Genomic DNA, 20,537 nt, shown 5'->3' with positions numbered 1-20,537 from the left:
TTATTAAAATAGAGAACATTGTATTTTGTTGGGTAGTTTCTTTGGCGGACTCCAGTGATCTCTTCCTGAGAGACCAAATACCTTCACCAATAATCTCTCCATAATATTAAGGGAATCTGATACCAAAGATTTAGAAGTTTCTAATTCATAGTGTTCTGAGTCTGCCTGTTGTATAATACGTTGAAATATTGATGGATTGAGTCTGCCTGTGAAATACAACATGTTGATGGAACGGAATGCTAGTCACGGCAGTGAGCACGTCTTATGGTAAGTGGCGCCGCTCCAGGCTGGAACACAAGTTTCTTAAGGTTACTTAAAGAAGTTCAAGGTTGTGAAGTCTGTCAGTCACGTCACGTTTGAGATTTTCAACATCACTATTTGTATTTGTGAGTCATTTGAGGAAAGGTAAGGGATGCTGTGTTCATGAGGAAACAGTTAAGTGCTTCTGATGCGAGTCTTTGACCGATGACCCGACTTAGTGGTTGAGTAAACTTTGATTGAGGCTGTTTATTGATGATTAACTAAAAACTGGCGCACCGGTGCTGGGTATAAGCGAGTGAGTAACTTTTACTGGATTCAGATGGGAAGCACGTAGCACTGTCTTCTTCGCACAATAAAGTGAGTTAGATAATTAGATAAGGGTACACTGCGTGTGAAAAAGGTTCCAACAGAGTCATGAACTACTTTACAATGAGCCACGACGGACGGAAACATCTAATTCCCATTTCCATGTAGTAGTTGTGAATTGTTTCAGCCGCAGTATTGGGGCAGTGATAATGTTACTAACTACATCTGCAAGTGTGACGTTAACAGCAGCTGTATCAAGACCCAGTTTTCACAGCTATATGAGTAAGACGTTGTGTTTAGCACATATATACCTGAACAAGTAGAACGAGAATCTTGACAAGATGCACAGCTGCGCTACGACAACACTGACGGAACTAAGTGTGACGGAAACAGAGAAAAAAACTTTAAAATTTAGCATAACCTTAGAAGAGAGGAGTAACTGGGAGCATGATGACGAAATGCAAAATACTCAGGAGACAAGACAGATAGAGAGAGAGATAGAGAGAGAGAGAGAGAGAGAGAGAGAGAGAGAGAGAGAGAGAGAGAGAGAGAGAGAGAGAGAGAGAGAGAGAGTAAGGGGACATAGATCGTAATTAAAGACACAGGTGAAGCAAAGGAAGTTTAGAAAGTACTTGTTTCAGAGTAGAAGGAAGTCTACACTAGGTGAAGATATGCCAGTGAAAGCTGTACACTCTCACAGATTATATATATATATATATATATATATATATATATATATATATATATATATATATATATATATATATTGAGGTAGTAGGTTGGTAGACAGCAACCACCCAGGGAAGTACTACCGTCCTGCCAGATGACTGTGAAACAAAAACCTGTAACTGTTTTGCATGATGGTAGGATTGCTGGTTTCTTTTTCTGTCTCATAAACACGCTAGATAACAGGGATATCTTGCTACTCCTACTTACACTTTGGTCACACTTCACAGACACGCACATGCATATATATATATACATACATCTAGGTTTTTCTCCTTTTTCTAAATAGCTCTTGTTCTTTTTTATTTCTTCTATTGTCCATGGGGAAGTGGAAAAGAATCTTTCCTCCGTAAGCCATGCGTGTCGTATGAGGCGACTAAAATGCCGGGAGCAATGGGCTAGTAACCCCTTCTCCTGTATACACTTACTAAAAAAGAGAAGAAGAAAAACTTTATAAAACTGGGATGCTTAAATGTGCGTGGATGTAGTGCGGATGACAAGAAACAGATGATTGCTGATGTTATGAATGAAAAGAAGTTGGATGTCCTGGCTCTAAGCAAAACAAAGCTGAAGGGGGTAGGAGAGTTTCAGTGGGGGGAAATAAATGGGATTAAATCTGGAGTATCTGAGAGAGTTAGAGCAAAGGAAGGGGTAGCAGTAATGTTAAATGATCAGTTATGGAAGGAGAAAAGAGAATATGAATGTGTAAATTCAAGAATTATGTGGATTAAAGTAAAGGTTGGATGCGAGAAGTGGGTCATAATAAGCGTGTATGCACCGGGAGAAGAGAGGAATGCAGAGGAGAGAGAGAGATTTTGGGAGATGTTAAGTGAATGTATAGGAGCCTTTGAACCAAGTGAGAGAGTAATTGTGGTAGGGGACCTGAATGCTAAAGTAGGAGAAACTTTTAGAGAGGGTGTGGTAGGTAAGTTTGGGGTGCCAAGTGTAAATGATAATGGGAGCCCTTTGATTGAACTTTGTATAGAAAGGGGTTTAGTTATAGGTAATACATATTTTAAGAAAAAGAGGATAAATAAGTATACACGATATGATGTAGGGCGAAATGACAGTAGTTTGTTGGATTATGTATTGGTAGATAAAAGACTGTTGAGTAGACTTCAGGATGTACATGTTTATAGAGGGGCCACAGATATATCAGATCACTTTCTAGTTGTAGCTACACTGAGAGTAAAAGGTAGATGGGATACAAGGAGAATAGAAGCATCAGGGAAGAGAGAGGTGAATGTTTATAAACTAAAAGAGGAGGCAGTTAGGGTAAGATATAAACAGCTATTGGAGGATAGATGGGCTAATGAGAGCATAGGCAATGGGGTCGAAGAGGTATGGGGTAGGTTTAAAAATGTAGTGTTAGAGTGTTCAGCAGAAGTTTGTGGTTACAGGAAAGTGGGTGCAGGAGGGAAGAGGAGCGATTGGTGGAATGATGATGTAAAGAGAGTAGTAAGGGAGAAAAAGTTAGCATATGAGAAGTTTTTACAAAGTAGAAGTGATGCAAGGAGGGAAGAGTATATGGAGAAAAAGAGAGAGGTTAAGAGAGTGGTGAAGCAATGTAAAAAGAGAGCAAATGAGAGAGTGGGTGAGATGTTATCAACAAATTTTGTTGAAAATAAGAAAAAGTTTTGGAGTGAGATTAACAAGTTAAGAAAGCCTAGAGAACAAATGGATTTGTCAGTTAAAAATAGGAGAGGAGAGTTATTAAATGGAGAGTTAGAGGTATTGGGAAGATGGAGGGAATATTTTGAGGAATTGTTAAATGTTGATGAAGATAGGGAAGCTGTGATTTCGTGTATAGGGCAAGGAGGAGTAACAACTTGTAGGAGTGAGGAAGAGCCAGTTGTGAGTGTGGGGGAAGTTCGTGAGGCAGTAGGTAAAATGAAAGGGGGTAAGGCAGCCGGGATTGATGGGATAAAGATAGAAATGTTAAAAGCAGGTGGGGATATAGTTTTGGAGTGGTTGGTGCAATTATTTAATAAATATATGGAAGAGGGTAAGGTACCTAGGGATTGGCAGAGAGCATGCATAGTTCCTTTGTATAAAGGCAAAGGGGATAAAAGAGAGTGCAAAAATTATAGGGGGATAAGTCTGTTGAGTGTACCTGGTAAAGTGTATGGTAGAGTTATAATTGAAAGAATTAAGAGTAAGACGGAGAATAGGATAGCAGATGAACAAGGAGGCTTTAGGAAAGGTAGGGGGTGTGTGGACCAGGTGTTTACAGTGAAACATATAAGTGAACAGTATTTAGATAAGGCTAAAGAGGTCTTTGTGGCATTTATGGATTTGGAAAAGGCGTATGACAGGGTGGATAGGGGGGCAATGTGGCAGATGTTGCAAGTGTATGGTGTAGGAGGTAGGTTACTGAAAGCAGTGAAGAGTTTTTACGAGGATAGTGAGGCTCAAGTTAGAGTATGTAGGAAAGAGGGAAATTTTTTCCCAGTAAAAGTAGGCCTTAGACAAGGATGTGTGATGTCACCGTGGTTGTTTAATATATTTATAGATGGGGTTGTAAGAGAAGTAAATGCGAGGGTCTTGGCAAGAGGCGTGGAGTTAAAAGATAAAGAATCACACACAAAGTGGGAGTTGTCACAGCTGCTCTTTGCTGATGACACTGTGCTCTTGGGAGATTCTGAAGAGAAGCTGCAGAGATTGGTGGATGAATTTGGTAGGGTGTGCAAAAGAAGAAAATTAAAGGTGAATACAGGAAAGAGTAAGGTTATGAGGATAACAAAAAGATTAGGTGATGAAAGATTGAATATCAGATTGGAGGGAGAGAGTATGGAGGAGGTGAACGTATTCAGATATTTGGGAGTGGACGTGTCAGCGGATGGGTCTATGAAAGATGAGGTGAATCATAGAATTGATGAGGGAAAAAGAGTGAGTGGTGCACTTAGGAGTCTGTGGAGACAAAGAACTTTGTCCTTGGAGGCAAAGAGGGGAATGTATGAGAGTATAGTTTTACCAACACTCTTATATGGGTGTGAAGCGTGGGTGATGAATGTTGCAGCGAGGAGAAGGCTGGAGGCAGTGGAGATGTCATGTCTGAGGGCAATGTGTGGTGTGAATATAATGCAGAGAATTCGTAGTTTGTAAGTTAGGAGGAGGTGCGGGATTACCAAAACTGTTGTCCAGAGGGCTGAGGAAGGGTTGTTGAGGTGGTTCGGACATGTAGAGAGAATGGAGCGAAACAGAATGACTTCAAGAGTGTATCAGTCTGTAGTGGAAGGAAGGCGGGGTAGGGGTCGGCCTAGGAAGGGTTGGATGGAGGGGGTAAAGGAGGTTTTGTGTGCGAGGGGCTTGGACTTCCAGCAGGCATGCGTGAGCGTGTTTGATAGGAGTGAATGGAGACAAATGGTTTTTAATACTTGACGTGCTGTTGGAGTGTGAGCAAAGTAACATTTATGAAGGGATTCAGGGAAACCGGCAGGCCGGACTTGAGTCCTGGAGATGGGAAGTACAGTGCCTGCACTCTGAAGGAGGGGTGTTAATGTTGCAGTTTAAAAACTGTAGTGTAAAGCACCCTTCTGGCAAGACAGTGATGGAGTGAATGATGGTGAAAGTTTTTCTTTTTCGGGCCACCCTGCCTTGGTGGGAATCGGCCAGTGTGATAATAAAAAAAAAATATATATATATATATATATATATATATATATATATATATATATATATATATATATATATATATATATATATATATATAATGGTGTGTGTGAATGTGTGCGCACACGCACACATTCACACACACACACACACACACACACACATGATAACGACATACAAAATACTGAGAGGAATTGACAAGGTGGACAAAGACAGGATGTTCCAGAGACTGGACACAGCAACAAGGGGACACAGTTGGAAGCTAGAGACACAGATGAATCACAGGGATGTTAGGAAGTATTTCTTCAGCCACAGAGTAGTCAGGAAGTGGAATAGTTTGGGAAGCGATGTAGTGGAGGCAGGATCCATACATAGCTTTAAGCAGAGGTACGATAAAGCTCATGGTTCAGGGAGAGTGACCTAGTAGCGACCAGTGAAGAGGCGGGGCCAGGAGCTTGGACTCGACCCCTGCAACCTCAACTAGGTGAGTACACACACACGCACACACAAATAACATTCAAGGGGAAATGACAAAAGGTGAATAAATTAACATTGATGGTTCAGACAAAACTGTGATTATTGCATCACAGGATAATATACTTGCTTGTTAAATTTGAGAAAACCCTTTTAAGAAATATATAACTACTAGATGTTAATTAATAACGCCAGGGAGAGGACACCCTGCACAGCTAGGTCATGAACCAGGACACCCTACACAGCCAGGTCATTAACTAGGACACCCTGCACAGCCAGGTCATGAACCAGGACACCCTACACAGCCAGGTCATTAACTAGGACACCCTACACAGCCAGGTCATAAACCAGGACACCCTGCACAGCCAGGTCATAAACCAGGACACCCTACACAGCCAGGTCATGAACCAGGACACCCTACACAGCCAGGTCATGAACCAGGACACCCTACACAGCCAGGTCATTAACTAGGACACCCTGCACAGCCAGGTCATTAACCAGGATACCCTACACAACCAGGTCATTAACCGGGACACCCTACACAGCCAGGTCATGAACCAGGACACCCTACACAGCCAGGTCATTAACTAGGACACCCTGCACAGCCAGGTCATTAACCAGGCTACCCTACACATCCAGGTCATTAACCGGGACACCATACACAGCCAGGTCATAAACCAGGACACCCTGCACAGCCAGGTCATTAACCAGGCTACCCTACACAACCAGGTCATTAACCGGGACACCATACACAGCCAGGTCATAAACCAGGACACCCTATACAGCTAGGTCATGAACCAGGACACTCTACACAGCCAGTTCATTAACCAGGACACCCTACACAGCCAGGTCATGAACCAGGACACCCTACACAAACAGGTCATGAACCAGGACACCCTACACAAACAGGCCATGAACCAGGACACCCTACACTGCCAGGTCATTAACAATGACACCCTAGACAGCCAGGTCATGGACCAGAACACCCTACACAGCCAGGTCATGAACCAGGACATCCTACACAGACAGGTCATGAACCTGGACACCCTATATACCCAGGTCATGAGCCAGGACACCCTATATACCCAGGTCATGACAAGACACCCTACATACCCAGGTCATGAGCCAGGACACCCTACATACCCAGGTCATGAGCCAGGACACCCTACATACCCAGGTCATGAGCCAATGCCAGACTACACTCGTTGTAGATGAGGTCAACAATGGCAACATGGAAGTGCTGCAGACGGAGGTGGCGGCGCAGGGGCAGGTCCCCCAGCAGCGTCCTGCAGAAGGCAGACACAGTGATGAAGGCGTCCACAGGCAGCGCCGTCCACGACGTCCCGTGTCCCCACATCAACTCTTGTGGCATCACAAAGCTAAACCATAACAACAGCCATTAGTGGTTACTAACATATAACATTTGCATTATTATTATTATTATTATTGTTATTGTTATTATTATTATTATTATTGTTATTATTATTCATGAATAAATCGCTCATAGGAGAAACTCTGACGACGTTTCGGACCGACATTGACCATTAACTAGTCACAGACGGAAGAAGTGGAGGAAGCCAGGATATTTACAAGACGGTGGCGGGGCCGGGAGGCAGAGGCAATAATAATATGAAGGAAGTAGAGATAATAGTGATGGTGATAGTGGGAATAGTAGTAGTAACAGTAGTAGTGGGCAGTAGTAGTGTTGAAGATTGAGAAACTTATACAACCTGTACTTAGCTCTGTGAAGACTTGTTTGTGTGCTCTCTGTGAATCTGAACCAAAATGCTCTCTCTTGAGCAACTTATGGTTGCTAAGCTGGAGATACAGCGACTAACGGAGGAGAACAAGAGGATTCCTAGTAATCTTCCTGTTGTGAGTCCTCAGCTTAAGAGGGGAACCTGGTCAGTGGCCGAGCAACATGGAACCAAGCTGAGGATCAAGAAGACTGTTGGGGAGGCAGAAACAATGAAGAACCAGAAGACTACTGTGGAAACTTCCAACCCATTTTCGGTGCTACCTGACGAATGTGGGTTGTCTATTGGGAACGTCACAACGAGCACCAAGGAAGCATTGGCAGACGTGAGTGAGACATCCCTAGAAACCCCAACGAAGAACATCGAGAACGTCACGACGAATTCCACAAGTGAAGGTAAGAACATTGTTTTAGTTGGAGACAGTCAGGTTAAGTTTATGGATAGGGCCTTTTGTCTTAGGGACAGGAAGAGGAGGCAGAGGGTATGTTTTCCTGGGGCTGGGATGGGGGATATTGTTAGCCATCTGGACGACATCATGAGAGGTAATGGGAGCAATCCTATTATCTGCCTCAGTGCTGGAGGCAACGATGTTAACATAAGAACATAAGAAAGGAGGAACACTGCAGCAGGCCTGTTGGCCCATACTAGGCAGGTCCTTTACAATTCATCCCACTAACAAACATTTGACCAACCCAATTTTCAATGCCACCCAAGAAACAAGCTCCGATGTGCAAGTCCCACTCAAATCCAACCCCTCCCACTCATGTACTTATCCAACCTAAATTTGAAACTACCCAAAGTCCTAGCCTCAATAACCCAACTAGGTAGACTGTTCCAGACGTAGGAGTGAGGAGTTGGCAGACGTAGGAGTGAGGACCTGGTTAGCAGGTATAGGTCAGCAATAGAAATAATTAGGAAGAAGGGTGGGAGCCCTGCCATATGTGGTATTTTGCCAAGGAGAGGAGTTGGAAATGAATGGTTGTCCAGGGCAATTGGTGTCAATTGCTGGCTGGACAAATACTGTAAGGAAAATGTGGTAACATTCATTGACAACTGGGACCTCTTCTATGGCAGAAATGACATGTATGCCAGGGATGGGGTTCACTTATCTAGGTCTGGGGTGGGGGCACTGGCAACTGCAGTGGAGGGAGCTGTTAGGGCTTTAAACTAAGAATAGTTAGTGGTATGGGTTTTGGCAGGAATACAGTGAAGTCCCAGTGTAGTAATATTATGAGTTCTAGGGGAACTAGTAATAGGCAGAATGAGGTGGATATTGGAAAGCCAGTGACACTAGGTGATAAGGACAGTAATAGGTTTAGTGGAAAAACGGAAATGAGCAGGAAGGGTAAAGAGAAAGGAGAGTCTTTAAAAATATATTATGCTAATAGCCGTAGTGCTAGGAATAAGATGGACGAGTTGAGATTAGTTGCTAGCGCAGGTAACATTGATGTATTTGCCATCACTGAGACATGGTTTAATTCCAAAAGTCGGGACATGCCTGTGGAATGTCACATTCAGGGTTTTAAATTGTTCCAAGTAGATAGAAGTACCGGGAAAGGGGGTGGGGTGGCACTGTATGTTCGTGATCGCTTGAACTGTTGCATAAAAACGGGTATTAAGTCTCAAGTAACACATACAGAGTCTGTCTGGATAGAATTTTCAGAGGGGCATGAAAAATTGATTCTAATAGTGATATACCGTCTCCCAAACTTAGATAGGGACCAAGGGAAATTACTACGGGAGGAAATTGTTAAGGCCACAAGGCACGATAATGCAGTAATTCTAGGGGACTTCAACTTTAGTCAGATTGATTGGAATTTCTTGACTGGAAATTTAGAATCAAATGTTTTTTGAAGCAGTTTGTGACAGAACCTGCAAGAAGAAATAACAAGCTTGACTTGGTTCTGGCAAACAAGGAAACCCTTGTTAATAATTTAGAAATTACAGAGGAACTCGGCACAAGCGATAACAAATCAATTATCTTTAGCATAGAATGGAAGTATAACAGTAGGGATAATTCAGAAATGTCCCAGATTTTCGCTTAGCAGAGTGGGCTTAGAGAACACCTATCATCTGTTGACTGGGGTAATGAAGAGAGCTATCAATATGGCAGCTTTCTGAACACAGTACATGCTGCCCAAAGAACATTTATCTCAAATAAAGAAATTAGATCGAATAAAAGTGGCCCAAAATGGATGAATAATAGGCTCAAATATCTTTTAGGGCAGAAGAAAGGAATTTACAGATGTTTCAAAAGAGGTGAGGTTCATCTTATGAATCAGTATATTGACATTAAGAGAGACGTTAAAAAGGGTATAAGAAAAGCTAAAAGGGAGTAGAAAATTAAGTTGCTAGGGATTCGAAAACTAACACAGAGCCCCTTAAAAATAACTCTGGGCATCTTACTGACAAAGAGAACGAAATGTGCTCGATTTTAAATAATTATTTTCTCTCGGTTTTCACACAGGAAGACACTAACAATATCCCAGTAATTAATTTTTATAATGGGGGCTGAAGAAGATAAATTATGTAACATCACAGTCACTAGTGAAATGGTTACGAAATAAATAAACCGACTGAAACAAAATAGATCGCCGGGTCCTGATGAGCTTTTTTCAAGGGTTCTTAAGGAATGCAAAATGGAACTCTGTGAACCATTAACTAATATTTTTAATTTATCTCTTCGAATAGGTGTAGTGTCTGATATATGGAAGATGGCTAATGTAATTCCTATTTTTAAAACAGGGGACAAGTCGTTACCGTCAAATTACCGCCCAATAAGCCTGACCTCAATTGTAGGCAAATTGCTCGAGTCAATTATAGCTGAGATTATAAGAAGCCATCTGGATAAGCATAGCTTGATTAATGATACTCAGCATGGATTCACAAGAGGCCGGTCTTGTCTAATTTATTAACTTTCTTCAGTAAAGCTTTTGAGGCTGTTGATCACGATAAAGAATTTGATATTGTTTATTTAGATTTTAGTAAGGCTTTTGATAGAGTACCGCACCAAAGACTGTTAAAGAAAGTGGCAGCTCATGGCATTGGGGGAAAAGTGCTCTCGTGGATCGAGTCATGGCTCACAGACAGGAAGCAGAGAGTGTCCATAAATGAGGTTGAACATTAAAATGGTATAAAATACCGACAGGTTGTTAGGTAAGACACATATGCAACAGTTAGGTATCTTTATTTCGAAACGTTTCGCCTACACAGTAGGCTTCTTCAGTAGAGTACAGAAAAGTTGATAGAAGCAGAAGATACTTGAAGACGATGTAATCAGTCCATCACCCTTAAAGTTTTGAGGTGGTCAGTCCCTCAGTCTGGAGAAGAGCATTGTTCCATAGTATGAAACAAGACTGAGGGACTGACCACCTCAAAACTTTAAGGGTGATGGACTGATTACATCGTCTTCAAGTATCTTCTGCTTCTATCAACTTTTCTGTACTCGACTGAAGAAGCCTACTGTGTAGGCGAAACGTTTCGAAATAAAGATACCTAACTGTTGCATATGTATCTTACCTAACATAAATGAGGTTAAATCCGAGTGGGGATCTGTAACAAGTGGCGTTCCACAGGGATCAGTCTTGGGCCCGTTGTTGTTTATAATATATGTCAATGATCTTGATGAGGGAATTACTAGTGATATGAGCAAATTCGCCGATGACACAAAGATAGGTAGGATAATTGATTCAAACGTAGATATCACGGAACTTCAGGAGGATTTAGACAAACTCAATACCTGGTCAGAAAAGTGGCAGATGCAGTTCAGTGTAGATAAATGCAAGGTTCTGAAGCTCGTGAGTGCCCATAACCCTAGCACTTATAACTTAAATAATGTAGAACTTAACTATACAGATTGCGAAAAGGACTTGGGGGTTATGGTGAGCAGCAACCTTAAACTAAGACAGCAATGCCTAAGCGTACGTAATAAGGCAAACAGATTACTGGGATTTATATCAAGAAGTGTAAGCAACAGAAGTCCAGCGGTTATATTACAGCTTTATACATTGTAATAAAGTTGGTAGAATTACCGACAATATGTAAAGTAAAAGGACACAAGTGCAACTAATGTGACATTTATTGTGGCAACGTTTCGTTCTCCAGGAGCTTTATCAAGCCATTCCAAACAATACATGGACACAGAGGGTATATAAAGGCTCAGAGTGAGGTGAATACTAGTGAGGTACCATTTCGATGTTCACTAGTAGTAGTAGTAGTAGTAGTAGTAGTAGTAGTGGTAGTGACAAAAGTAATACAATATGGTAGAGCAATTAATTCGTACATGAGTAAAAGGATATAAAAGCTATTACTTGGGTAACATAAAAATAGGTTGGACAAATAAGCTGAAACAAGCTGCCTCATTCCAGTCTATATTTGTCCAACCTATTTTTATGTTACCCAAGTAATAGCTTTTATATCCTTTTACTCATGTACGAATTAATTGCTCTACCATATTGTATTACTTTTGTCACTACCACTACTACTACTACTACTACTACTACTAGTGAACATCGAAATGGTACCTCACTAGTATTCACCTCACTCTGAGCCTTTATATACCCTCTGTGTCCATGTATTGTTTGTAATGGCTTGATAAAGCTCCTGGAGAGCGAAACGTTGCCACAATAAATGTCACATTAGTTGCACTTGTGTCCTTTTACTTTACAGCTTTATACATCATTAGTAAGGCCTCACCTAGATTATGCAGCTCAGTTCTGGTCTCCATATTACAGAATGGACATAAATTCATTAGAAAACATTCAGCGTAGAATGACTAAATTAATACATAGCATTAGAAATCTTTCTTATGAAGAAAGATTGAAGACCCATAAATTACATTCACTTGTTAGACGAAGAACGAGGGGAGACATGATCGAAGTGTATAAGTGGAAGATGGGTATTAATAAAAGTGATATAGATAAGGTCTTGAGGATATCTCTCCAAGAGTGAACCCGCAGTAATGGATTCAGACTAGACAAGTTTAGATTTGAAGATTGAGACACTTATGCAACATATGGGAATCTTTATTCAGGAAACGTTTCGCCACACAGTGGCTTCATCAGTCCAATACAAAGAGGAAGGCGTAAGGAGACGAGGAGAATGAGGTAATCAGTCCCTCAACCTGGAGTCGATGTGTTCAGTCCATCAATCTTGTAGAATGTACAGCATAGGGCCGTAGACGTGGCTTATATACTGTAGAGAGGTGAGGTGAAGCAGGCGGAGGCGGGGTCATAGTGGTACCATCCACTAGTCGAAGTAGGTCTTCGTCCAAAGGTTGAACAAGTTGAAGAATTCTTTGTAACAAGATCCCATGATGCTGCTGTGTCTGACAGTTGTGATGAATGGTTTGAAAAACCGACAAGTTGAAGATTGAGACACTTATGCAACATGGTTTTTCAAACCATTCATCACAACTGTCAGACACAGCAGCATCATGGGATCTTGTTACAAAGAATTCTTCAACTTGTTCAACCTTTGGACGAAGACCTACTTCGACTAGTGGATGGTACCACTATGACCCTGCCTCCGCCTGCTTCACCTCACCTCTCTACAGTATATAAGCCACGTCTACGGCCCTATGCTGTACATTCTACAAGATTGATGGACTGAACACATCGACTCCAGGTTGAGGGACTGATTACCTCATTCTCCTCGTCTCCTTACGCCTTCCTCTTTGTATTGGACTGATGAAGCCACTGTGTGGCGAAACGTTTCCTGAATAAAGATTCCCATATGTTGCATAAGTGTCTCAATCTTCAACTTGTCGGTTTTTCAAACCATTCATCACAAGTTTAGATTTAGAAAGGATACGGGAAATAGGATAGTTGACCAGTGGAACAGTCTGCCTAGTAGGGTTATCGAGGCCAAAACCTTGGGTAGTTTCAAATTTAGGTTGGATAAATACACGAGTGAGAGGGGTTGGATTTGAGTGGGACTTGCACATGGGTAAACAGAATTATCAAAGCTTATTTCTTGGGAAGCATTGAAAATTGGGTTGGGTAAATATTTTGTTAGTGGGATGGACTGTGAAGGACCTGCCTAGTATGGGCCAACAGGCCTGCTGCAGTGTTCCTCCTTTCTTATGTTTTTATGTTCTTAAACGTTTCTCCACATAGTGGCTTCATCAGTCCAATACAAAGCAGAAAGTTGTAAGGAGAGGAGGAGTTTAAGGTAATCAGTCCCTCAGCCTGGAGTCGATGTGTTCAGTCCATCAATCTTGTAGACAGTACAACATAGGACCGTAGATGTGATGGACTGAACACATCGACTCCAGGCTGAGGGACTGATTACCTTAAACTCCTCCTCTCCTTACAACTTTCTGCTTTGTATTGGACTGATGAAGCCACTGTGTGGCGAAACGTTTCCTGAATAAAGATTCCCATATGCTGCATAAGTGTCTCAATTTTCAACTTGTCGGTTTTTTAGACCATTTATCACAGTAGTAGTGTTATTGACAATGGTCAGAGAGGGAGTGTAGCCAGGCCATAGTTGTACTAAGAGAAGTAGACGTGGTACTGTGTATTTTTTATTCTTTATTATATTTATATGAAGTGCTAAACCCCTCTGGGCCATTCAGCTAAACAATTGGTAGAGGTTCGATTCTCCATCTCATAGTCAGGAGACAGAAACTCTTAGAGTTGATCACTCTGAAGTAGAGGCAGATATATGGAGCTGTATACCGGACCAGAACTGTAGTACGGCGGCTGAAGATGGTATCACAGAGTGACAGAGACTCAACACCCTCCACCTGTGTTTCCAGTATATCACTCACCTCTGTAAACGACTGAAGAAGCCTGATAAACAGGAAAATTTATTGAAATAAAGACAGCAAAGTTTTGCACACGTCTTCATCTGGTTGTCGTTGTTATATACAAGTTGTTATATACAAGTACAGTTAATATAATGATATTTTGATCTCCCACCCAAACAGGTAACATTCTGTAATGTATTTGACTGAAGAAGCCGACCGTGTTTGTGAAACGTCTCAACAATAAAGATACCCAGCTGTTGCACGTGTGTCTTACTCATACTTACATGTACTTGTAGCGTACTCAAAGCTAAACTTAATATCACTCCAACTTCACTAAGTAACATCATTTACACAAAGGAACAGTAACACTTAGTAAAACCTATATATTACCACTATTAAAGCATCCAGCATCACTATGAAAAAAAACAAACATTGAATTCGTAATAATAAAAAATCCAACATTTCCCCGAGGTCCCTATAGTTACCCTGGTATTATATAAAACCTGTAATAAAGTTGGTAGAATTACCGACAATATGTAAAGTAAAAGGACACAAGTGCAACTAATGTGACATTTATTGTGGCAACGTTTCGCTCTCCAGGAGCTTTATCAAGCCATTGATAAAGCTCCTGGAGAGCGAAACGTTGCCACAATAAATGTCACATTAGTTGCACTTGTGTCCTTTTACTTTACATATATAAAACCTACTGAAAACGAAAACTATATTGCCATGAGGAGAGGATTTAAAAATGCGCTGGAGTCAGCATTAACAAGATAGATACCCTGAAAGGTATATCTCTGAGTGTATATGTAACGAAAGTTTATTTTCATTTCAATTTATCCCATTTTCAATTTTCCCCTGGTGTAGCAGATAAGCTTTAAACCCTGTTAATCAACCAACCAGTCAGCATTACTGCAAATCACGGAGATATGAGCAGCAATCATAAGCAGGTCTACAGAAAATCGTCTTTGCGACACCTTCTTGGGAAAGAGTCGAGCCAAACTCTCACTCCATGTTTAACACTGTATAAATTGCTGCTCGTCTAGAAGACCCACCAGGTCTACCACTTTCCGTGGACTTGTCAAAGAATTTTGGTGCAAAAGATCTATGGCAGAAGTTTGTTAGAGAACAAGCTTGATACAAGAACCTTCGCCTCAACATCCTCCTTTTCACCCGGGACCTGAACATCACCTGGACAACAACAACTCTGGGTCGTTGAAGTGAGATGGGATGATGGTTGTGACGATACTCGCCCTGATCCACCAGAACTGGTTAACAGAAATGGGAGGGGTGAGGGAGAGGAGAGGAAGAGGAAAGAAAGGCAATGAGGGGTGGAAAGGAGGCGACGAGGAGATGGGAGAGAAGAGAGAGGCAGTGAGGCGGATGTAATAGATAAGAGAGGAGAGACAGTGAGTGAGGGGAGAATGAAAGATGAGAGGTGAGGCAGTAAGGGAATGAGAGGTGAGATAGAGCAGGGGAAAGAGGGAGAGGTGTGACAATGTGAGGGCAGATCAGATTTGCTCGAATTTTGAACCAGCCACCTAGGATAACCCAAGAAAGTCAGTGCGTCTTCGAGGACTGTCAGAGTCGCACAGTGACAAAACCCAGGTACACAATAACAAGACCCAGGTACACAATAACAAAACCCAGGTACACAATAACAAGACCCAGGTACACAATAACAAAACCCAGGTACACAATAACAAAACCCAGGTACACAATAACAAGACCCAGCTACACAATAACAAGACCCAGCTACACAATAACAAGACCCAGCTACACAATAACAAGACCCAGCTACACAGTACCACCACAGCAGTAAACTAACAAGTCAGCTACTGGAGAGCTGGGAGTGTCAACTTTCACATCGACCTCTACACCGAGGTCTTCCTCATGGTCCAGGTGTGTCTACCGGGCCACTGAACATAGTTACAACATACATAAGTACTGTGATTGGCCACACACTCGTAACATTACGACCTTCAGCGACAAAGAGTAAAAATAATGATAACGTACAGGGCGGATTTACGTGACGGTGAGGAGGGGTTAGGTTAGGTAAGGTTTGTCAGGAAACAGGACAAGTGTTTCCTGGTGCAGGTCTTAGTTATATAATGACCCGCAACTATAACTTTAAGTCATCTGACCGAAGCCTTCCGCTGAGAGAGCATGCTTAGCGAGTATTTTTAATCTTAATATTTGTGATAGATGCAACCCATAAAATGCTTAGGGAGGACTGCCAGTCTTCCGGGAATTATAATATACAGCAGGATATATGTGATTTAATACGTTCGATACATTCAAGAAAAACTGTGGACCTTAAAAAAAAAAACACAATTTGAAGACAATATATAACGCACGCAGTTCCAGATTTTAGAGGAAACCGATACATTGGTTTTAATATCTTCAGGGAGAATTAGATTAAGTTAATGATTTATAGAGTATCGGACGCCAACGACTGTGCATGTAAACAATGAACAACATAGGTACCTGGCTCTCTCCTCGAGGGTCATGTGAGGTATGGAGCCGTCAGAATTGTTGATGGCCAAGACGAACTCTGTGATGCCTGGGTGATCAGCGGCCGGGTACTGGTGACTGTCCTGCCATCTTACCACCGTCACCTGCACAATAAGAGGCAAGACATGTGAGTGTAAATCATTGTTTTTCTTAAACAAAATTGGGTAAACCCAGAGTGTTGATTTACCAACTGCTAGCTAGGTTTCACTGTCACATTCCATCACGTAAGATAGGTTCGTATACCAAGCAATGTAATCTCGCCGACCTGAGCTGGTAAACTTTATCAAGACAAGGAAGATATGGCTAAGCTTTCCCACCATGGGTTCAGTAGCTGTTACAGCTTGAAAGGTTCCAGGAGAACTAGAGTTACTGTTACTTATTCGTCAGGGAAAATTTCATCTGACGGAGGTTTTAGTTGTATGATGACCAGCTCATTGACACTTTTAGTCATGGGAGAGAGACCTGCGGCTGGCTCACCGGTCGACTCAGTCAAAACTAAGAGTACATCACAGTGTGTACTTCAGTGAAAAAAGCTACGTGTGAAATGAGAGAAATATATTTGATGTGAGTTAACTGACTAGAGCTAAACATAAAAAAGCAATGTTAAACTTTTATATCACTTTGAAAATCCATATTTTGAAAGCAGACGAAGAATGAAACTGAATATTTCGATCTTTAAAATTAAAATTTAATCATTACTGGCAATGAGCACAGTGATGAAGGGGATCCCAGGACAGAGATCGAAATAATCTTATTTAAAAAAAAGCGGATTTCAAAGCAAATAAAACGAGTTTTATTGAACCTTTATTGAGCAAGTTGTCTTATTCATTTCTGCATTTTTGCTTTGAGAATAAATTCTGAGGGAGAGTTAGACACTATGTTCTTGAGGAAGGTACAGCCAGGGAGGAGCTGGTGATACCTGCCCGAATATGAAACAAGTTTGGACCTTAAAAACAATGGCCTAATATATACAGGAAGCTCACCGACATCTCTGAGGTGTCAGAGGTTCTGGTGCCATGAGAATTCCAGCTAAGTCAGGTCACGGCTCAGAATAATTCACCTTGTGTGACCGTCTACTATATCAAGAAGTCTGGATTAAAATGGGCGGATTATCCTATTCATGTGGAATCACTAACACTGAAGTGGTCATACAGCAGCTTGGAAACGGGAGGTATTCAGGTTTGATCTGGGAAAGGGGAGGGAGGAGATGGCCATTTAAGAGTGGTGTACACTCAAGGTGATAGCAAACTGACAGTCACTGCTGTCTAGCTCATACCAGATACCTCTTAACACAAAGTTTCTATTGTGGTTGCAGTGTTAAGTACTGATACAACAAATGTACAGTAACTAATACATCTAAGGCCTCTGAAAGACAGCTAGATGGAAGAGGAAGATGGAAAGAGAAGGGAAGATTATTTCCCAAAATTAAAGTCCAAGGAGTCACTAGGGTCACAGAGGACAGGAGCAACAAGTAACGAGGGCACCAACCGGAGTTTCTCCTATGTAACAGTATCATAACCTATTGTACGTGATAATCATTCTGATTAACATTGTGTGTGACGAGTTACTAACCTGGTGTCCCCTAGCGACGAGAGCCTTGGCCAGGGACCGCAAGGTGAGCACATGAGAGGCGGCGTACATGGGGTGTAGTATCAGCACTCTTTTTTCTCCAAATTCGTCCTCTACACTAGCTCCTTCTATCATCACCACCCAGAGACTCACCAAAACCAGCCACCACTGTACCTGTAACACATTACAATTAGTACACTTATACAGACTTACAATATAATTTAGCTTCAGCGATTTCGTTCCAGTAGAGTTAGACTTACTCTTACTTAGGAATTACCACATCTCAGGATGGACTGTCCCTCATACACACTGGTAATGGATTTTTTTATGACGATATCTCCAGTATAGATAAGAACAACAAGAATTAAAGGTAATGGGATGAAGGGAAACAACTTCGAACACATTATAAACATGTAACTAACAATACATACGTACATCCCTTATGAATGGCAGCAGTAATGACATACAATACCGAGAAGCTGATGAAAAAAAAAGTGAACATCTTCATCTAGGTTGAAGGACTGATTATCTCGTCTTCAACTGACTCCAGTTTAAACATCTTCAAACCTCTGGACTGAATGGACAAAGCCATTGGTTAGCGAAGCGTCTTTCAGTACGAAGATACCCAGGTGTTGCACAAGTGTCTTATTCATCATCAGTAACGAACAATATAGATTCATTATCACAAGAGCATTTCGATATTTTCAAACTATACTGAACAATGTACAGAACAATACATTCGCACTATGAGACAGTCCGCCTTAACGTCATAAACTCACTAAATGTACCAATTTAGCATATATTACGATATTTCCGTCCGACTTGAATTATTAGCAAGTTAGTGATCAAAGTCGGACAGAGACGTCGTCATCAGTTTCATTCTACGTGCAGGTTATTTGAGTAGCATATTTAAAAATATCCATCAGTATGTATGTGAATTTACCCAGTAATTAATGGAGGTAAATAAATGGTTCACAAAATTAGCAAGTTGATAAATAGACACTAGAACAAGTGTCTCAATAATCAAGTTACTGGAGGTTTCTCAAGCACATGACCGGAGTGACTTCCCAGTCAGGCCACGACATTCCACCAGGACTGAAGTTTCAGTACACAGTCTGTTCCCCTGGATCCGTCCCACCTGAGTAGCCTGAAACACGGATGTGTCTGTTACTGCTAGGTGGTGGGCGAGACAGCAGGAGAAACCTGTCCATGTTTCTCTGTAGTAGACATCCCAATAAGTTTATTCAGGTATACACAAATACAGTTACATAGATTATCATACATACCAGCATATGTGCAGAGAATCTGGGATAGCCCAAAAAAAGTCAAAGTGACGTATTTCCACTGGGACCCAGACCACTGAAGCACCCAGCATGGTATCCCACTCCAATGAAGCACCCAGCATGGTATCCCACTCCAATGAAGCACCCAGCATGGTATCCCACTCCAATGAAGCACCCAGCATGGTATCCCACTCCAATGAAGCACCCAGCATGGTATCCCACTCCAGCATGAGGTTCCAGACCACTGAACCACCCAGCATGAGGCTCCAGACCACTGAACCACCCAGCATGAGGTTCCAGACCACTGAACCACCCAGCATGAGGTTCCACACCACTGAACCACCCAGCATGAGGTTCCAGACCACTGAACCACCCAGCATGAGGTTCCAGACCACTGAACCACCCAACATGAGGTTCCAGACCACTGAACCACCCAGCATGAGGTTCCAGACCACTGAACCACCCAGCATGAGGTTCCAGATCACTGAACCACCCAGCATGAGGTTCCAGATCATTGAACCACCCAGCATGAGGTTCCAGACCACTGAACCATCCAGCATGAGGTTCCAGATCACTGAACCACCCAGCATGAGGTTCCAGACCACTGAACCACCCAGCATGAGGTTCCAGATCACTGAACCACCTAGCATGAGGTTCCAGATCACTGAACCACCCAGCATGAGGTTCCAGATCACTCAACCACCCAGCATGAGGTTCCACACCACTGAACCACCCAGCATGAGGTTCCACACCACTGAACCACCCAGCATGAGGTTCCACACCACTGAACCACCCAGCATGAGGTTCCAGATCACTGAACCACCCAGCATGAGGTTCCAGACCACTGAACCACCCAGCATGAGGTTCCAGATCACTGAACCACCCAGCATGAGGTTCCAGACCACTGAACCACCCAGCATGAGGTTCCACACCACTGAACCACCCAGCATGAGGTTCCAGATCACTGAACCACCCAGCATGAGGTTCCAGATCACTGAACCACCCAGCATGAGGTTCCACACCACTAAACCACCCAGCATTAGGTTTCACACCTCTGAACCACGCAGCATGAGGTTCCACACCACTGAACCACCCAGCATGACGTTCCAGACCACTGAACCACCCAGCATGAGGTTCCAGATCACTGAACCACCCAGCATGAGGGTCCACACCACTGAACCATCCAGCATGAGGTTCCACACCACTGAACCACCCAGCATGAGGTTCCAGACCACTGAACCACCCAGCATAAGGTTCCAGACCACTGAACCACCCAGCATGAGG

General features: G+C 42.4%; 1 protein-coding gene across 1 annotated transcript in view; it reads right to left on the bottom strand.

Annotated features, from left to right (window-relative positions):
- The window catches only part of LOC128690506 (UDP-glucuronosyltransferase 2A3-like), an 88,892-nt gene extending 70,750 nt beyond the window's left edge, over positions 1-18,142 (bottom strand). The window contains exons 1-3 of the mRNA XM_070089616.1: positions 17,974-18,142; positions 16,375-16,505; positions 6,553-6,758 (exon numbers count right to left, since the gene is read on the bottom strand). Coding sequence (XP_069945717.1) covers positions 6,553-6,758; positions 16,375-16,505; positions 17,974-18,105 — 469 coding nt within the window. The 5' untranslated portion in view covers positions 18,106-18,142. The remainder of the gene's footprint in view (positions 1-6,552; positions 6,759-16,374; positions 16,506-17,973) is intronic.
- Between the last annotated feature and the right edge of the window lie 2,395 nt (positions 18,143-20,537).

This window comes from Cherax quadricarinatus, chromosome 29 (genome assembly GCF_038502225.1).
Source record: "Cherax quadricarinatus isolate ZL_2023a chromosome 29, ASM3850222v1, whole genome shotgun sequence".
Classification (NCBI taxonomy): domain Eukaryota; kingdom Metazoa; phylum Arthropoda; class Malacostraca; order Decapoda; family Parastacidae; genus Cherax; species Cherax quadricarinatus.
The sequence above is the reverse complement of the archived record's forward strand: the minus strand, read 5'-3'. Positions and strand labels throughout refer to the sequence as shown.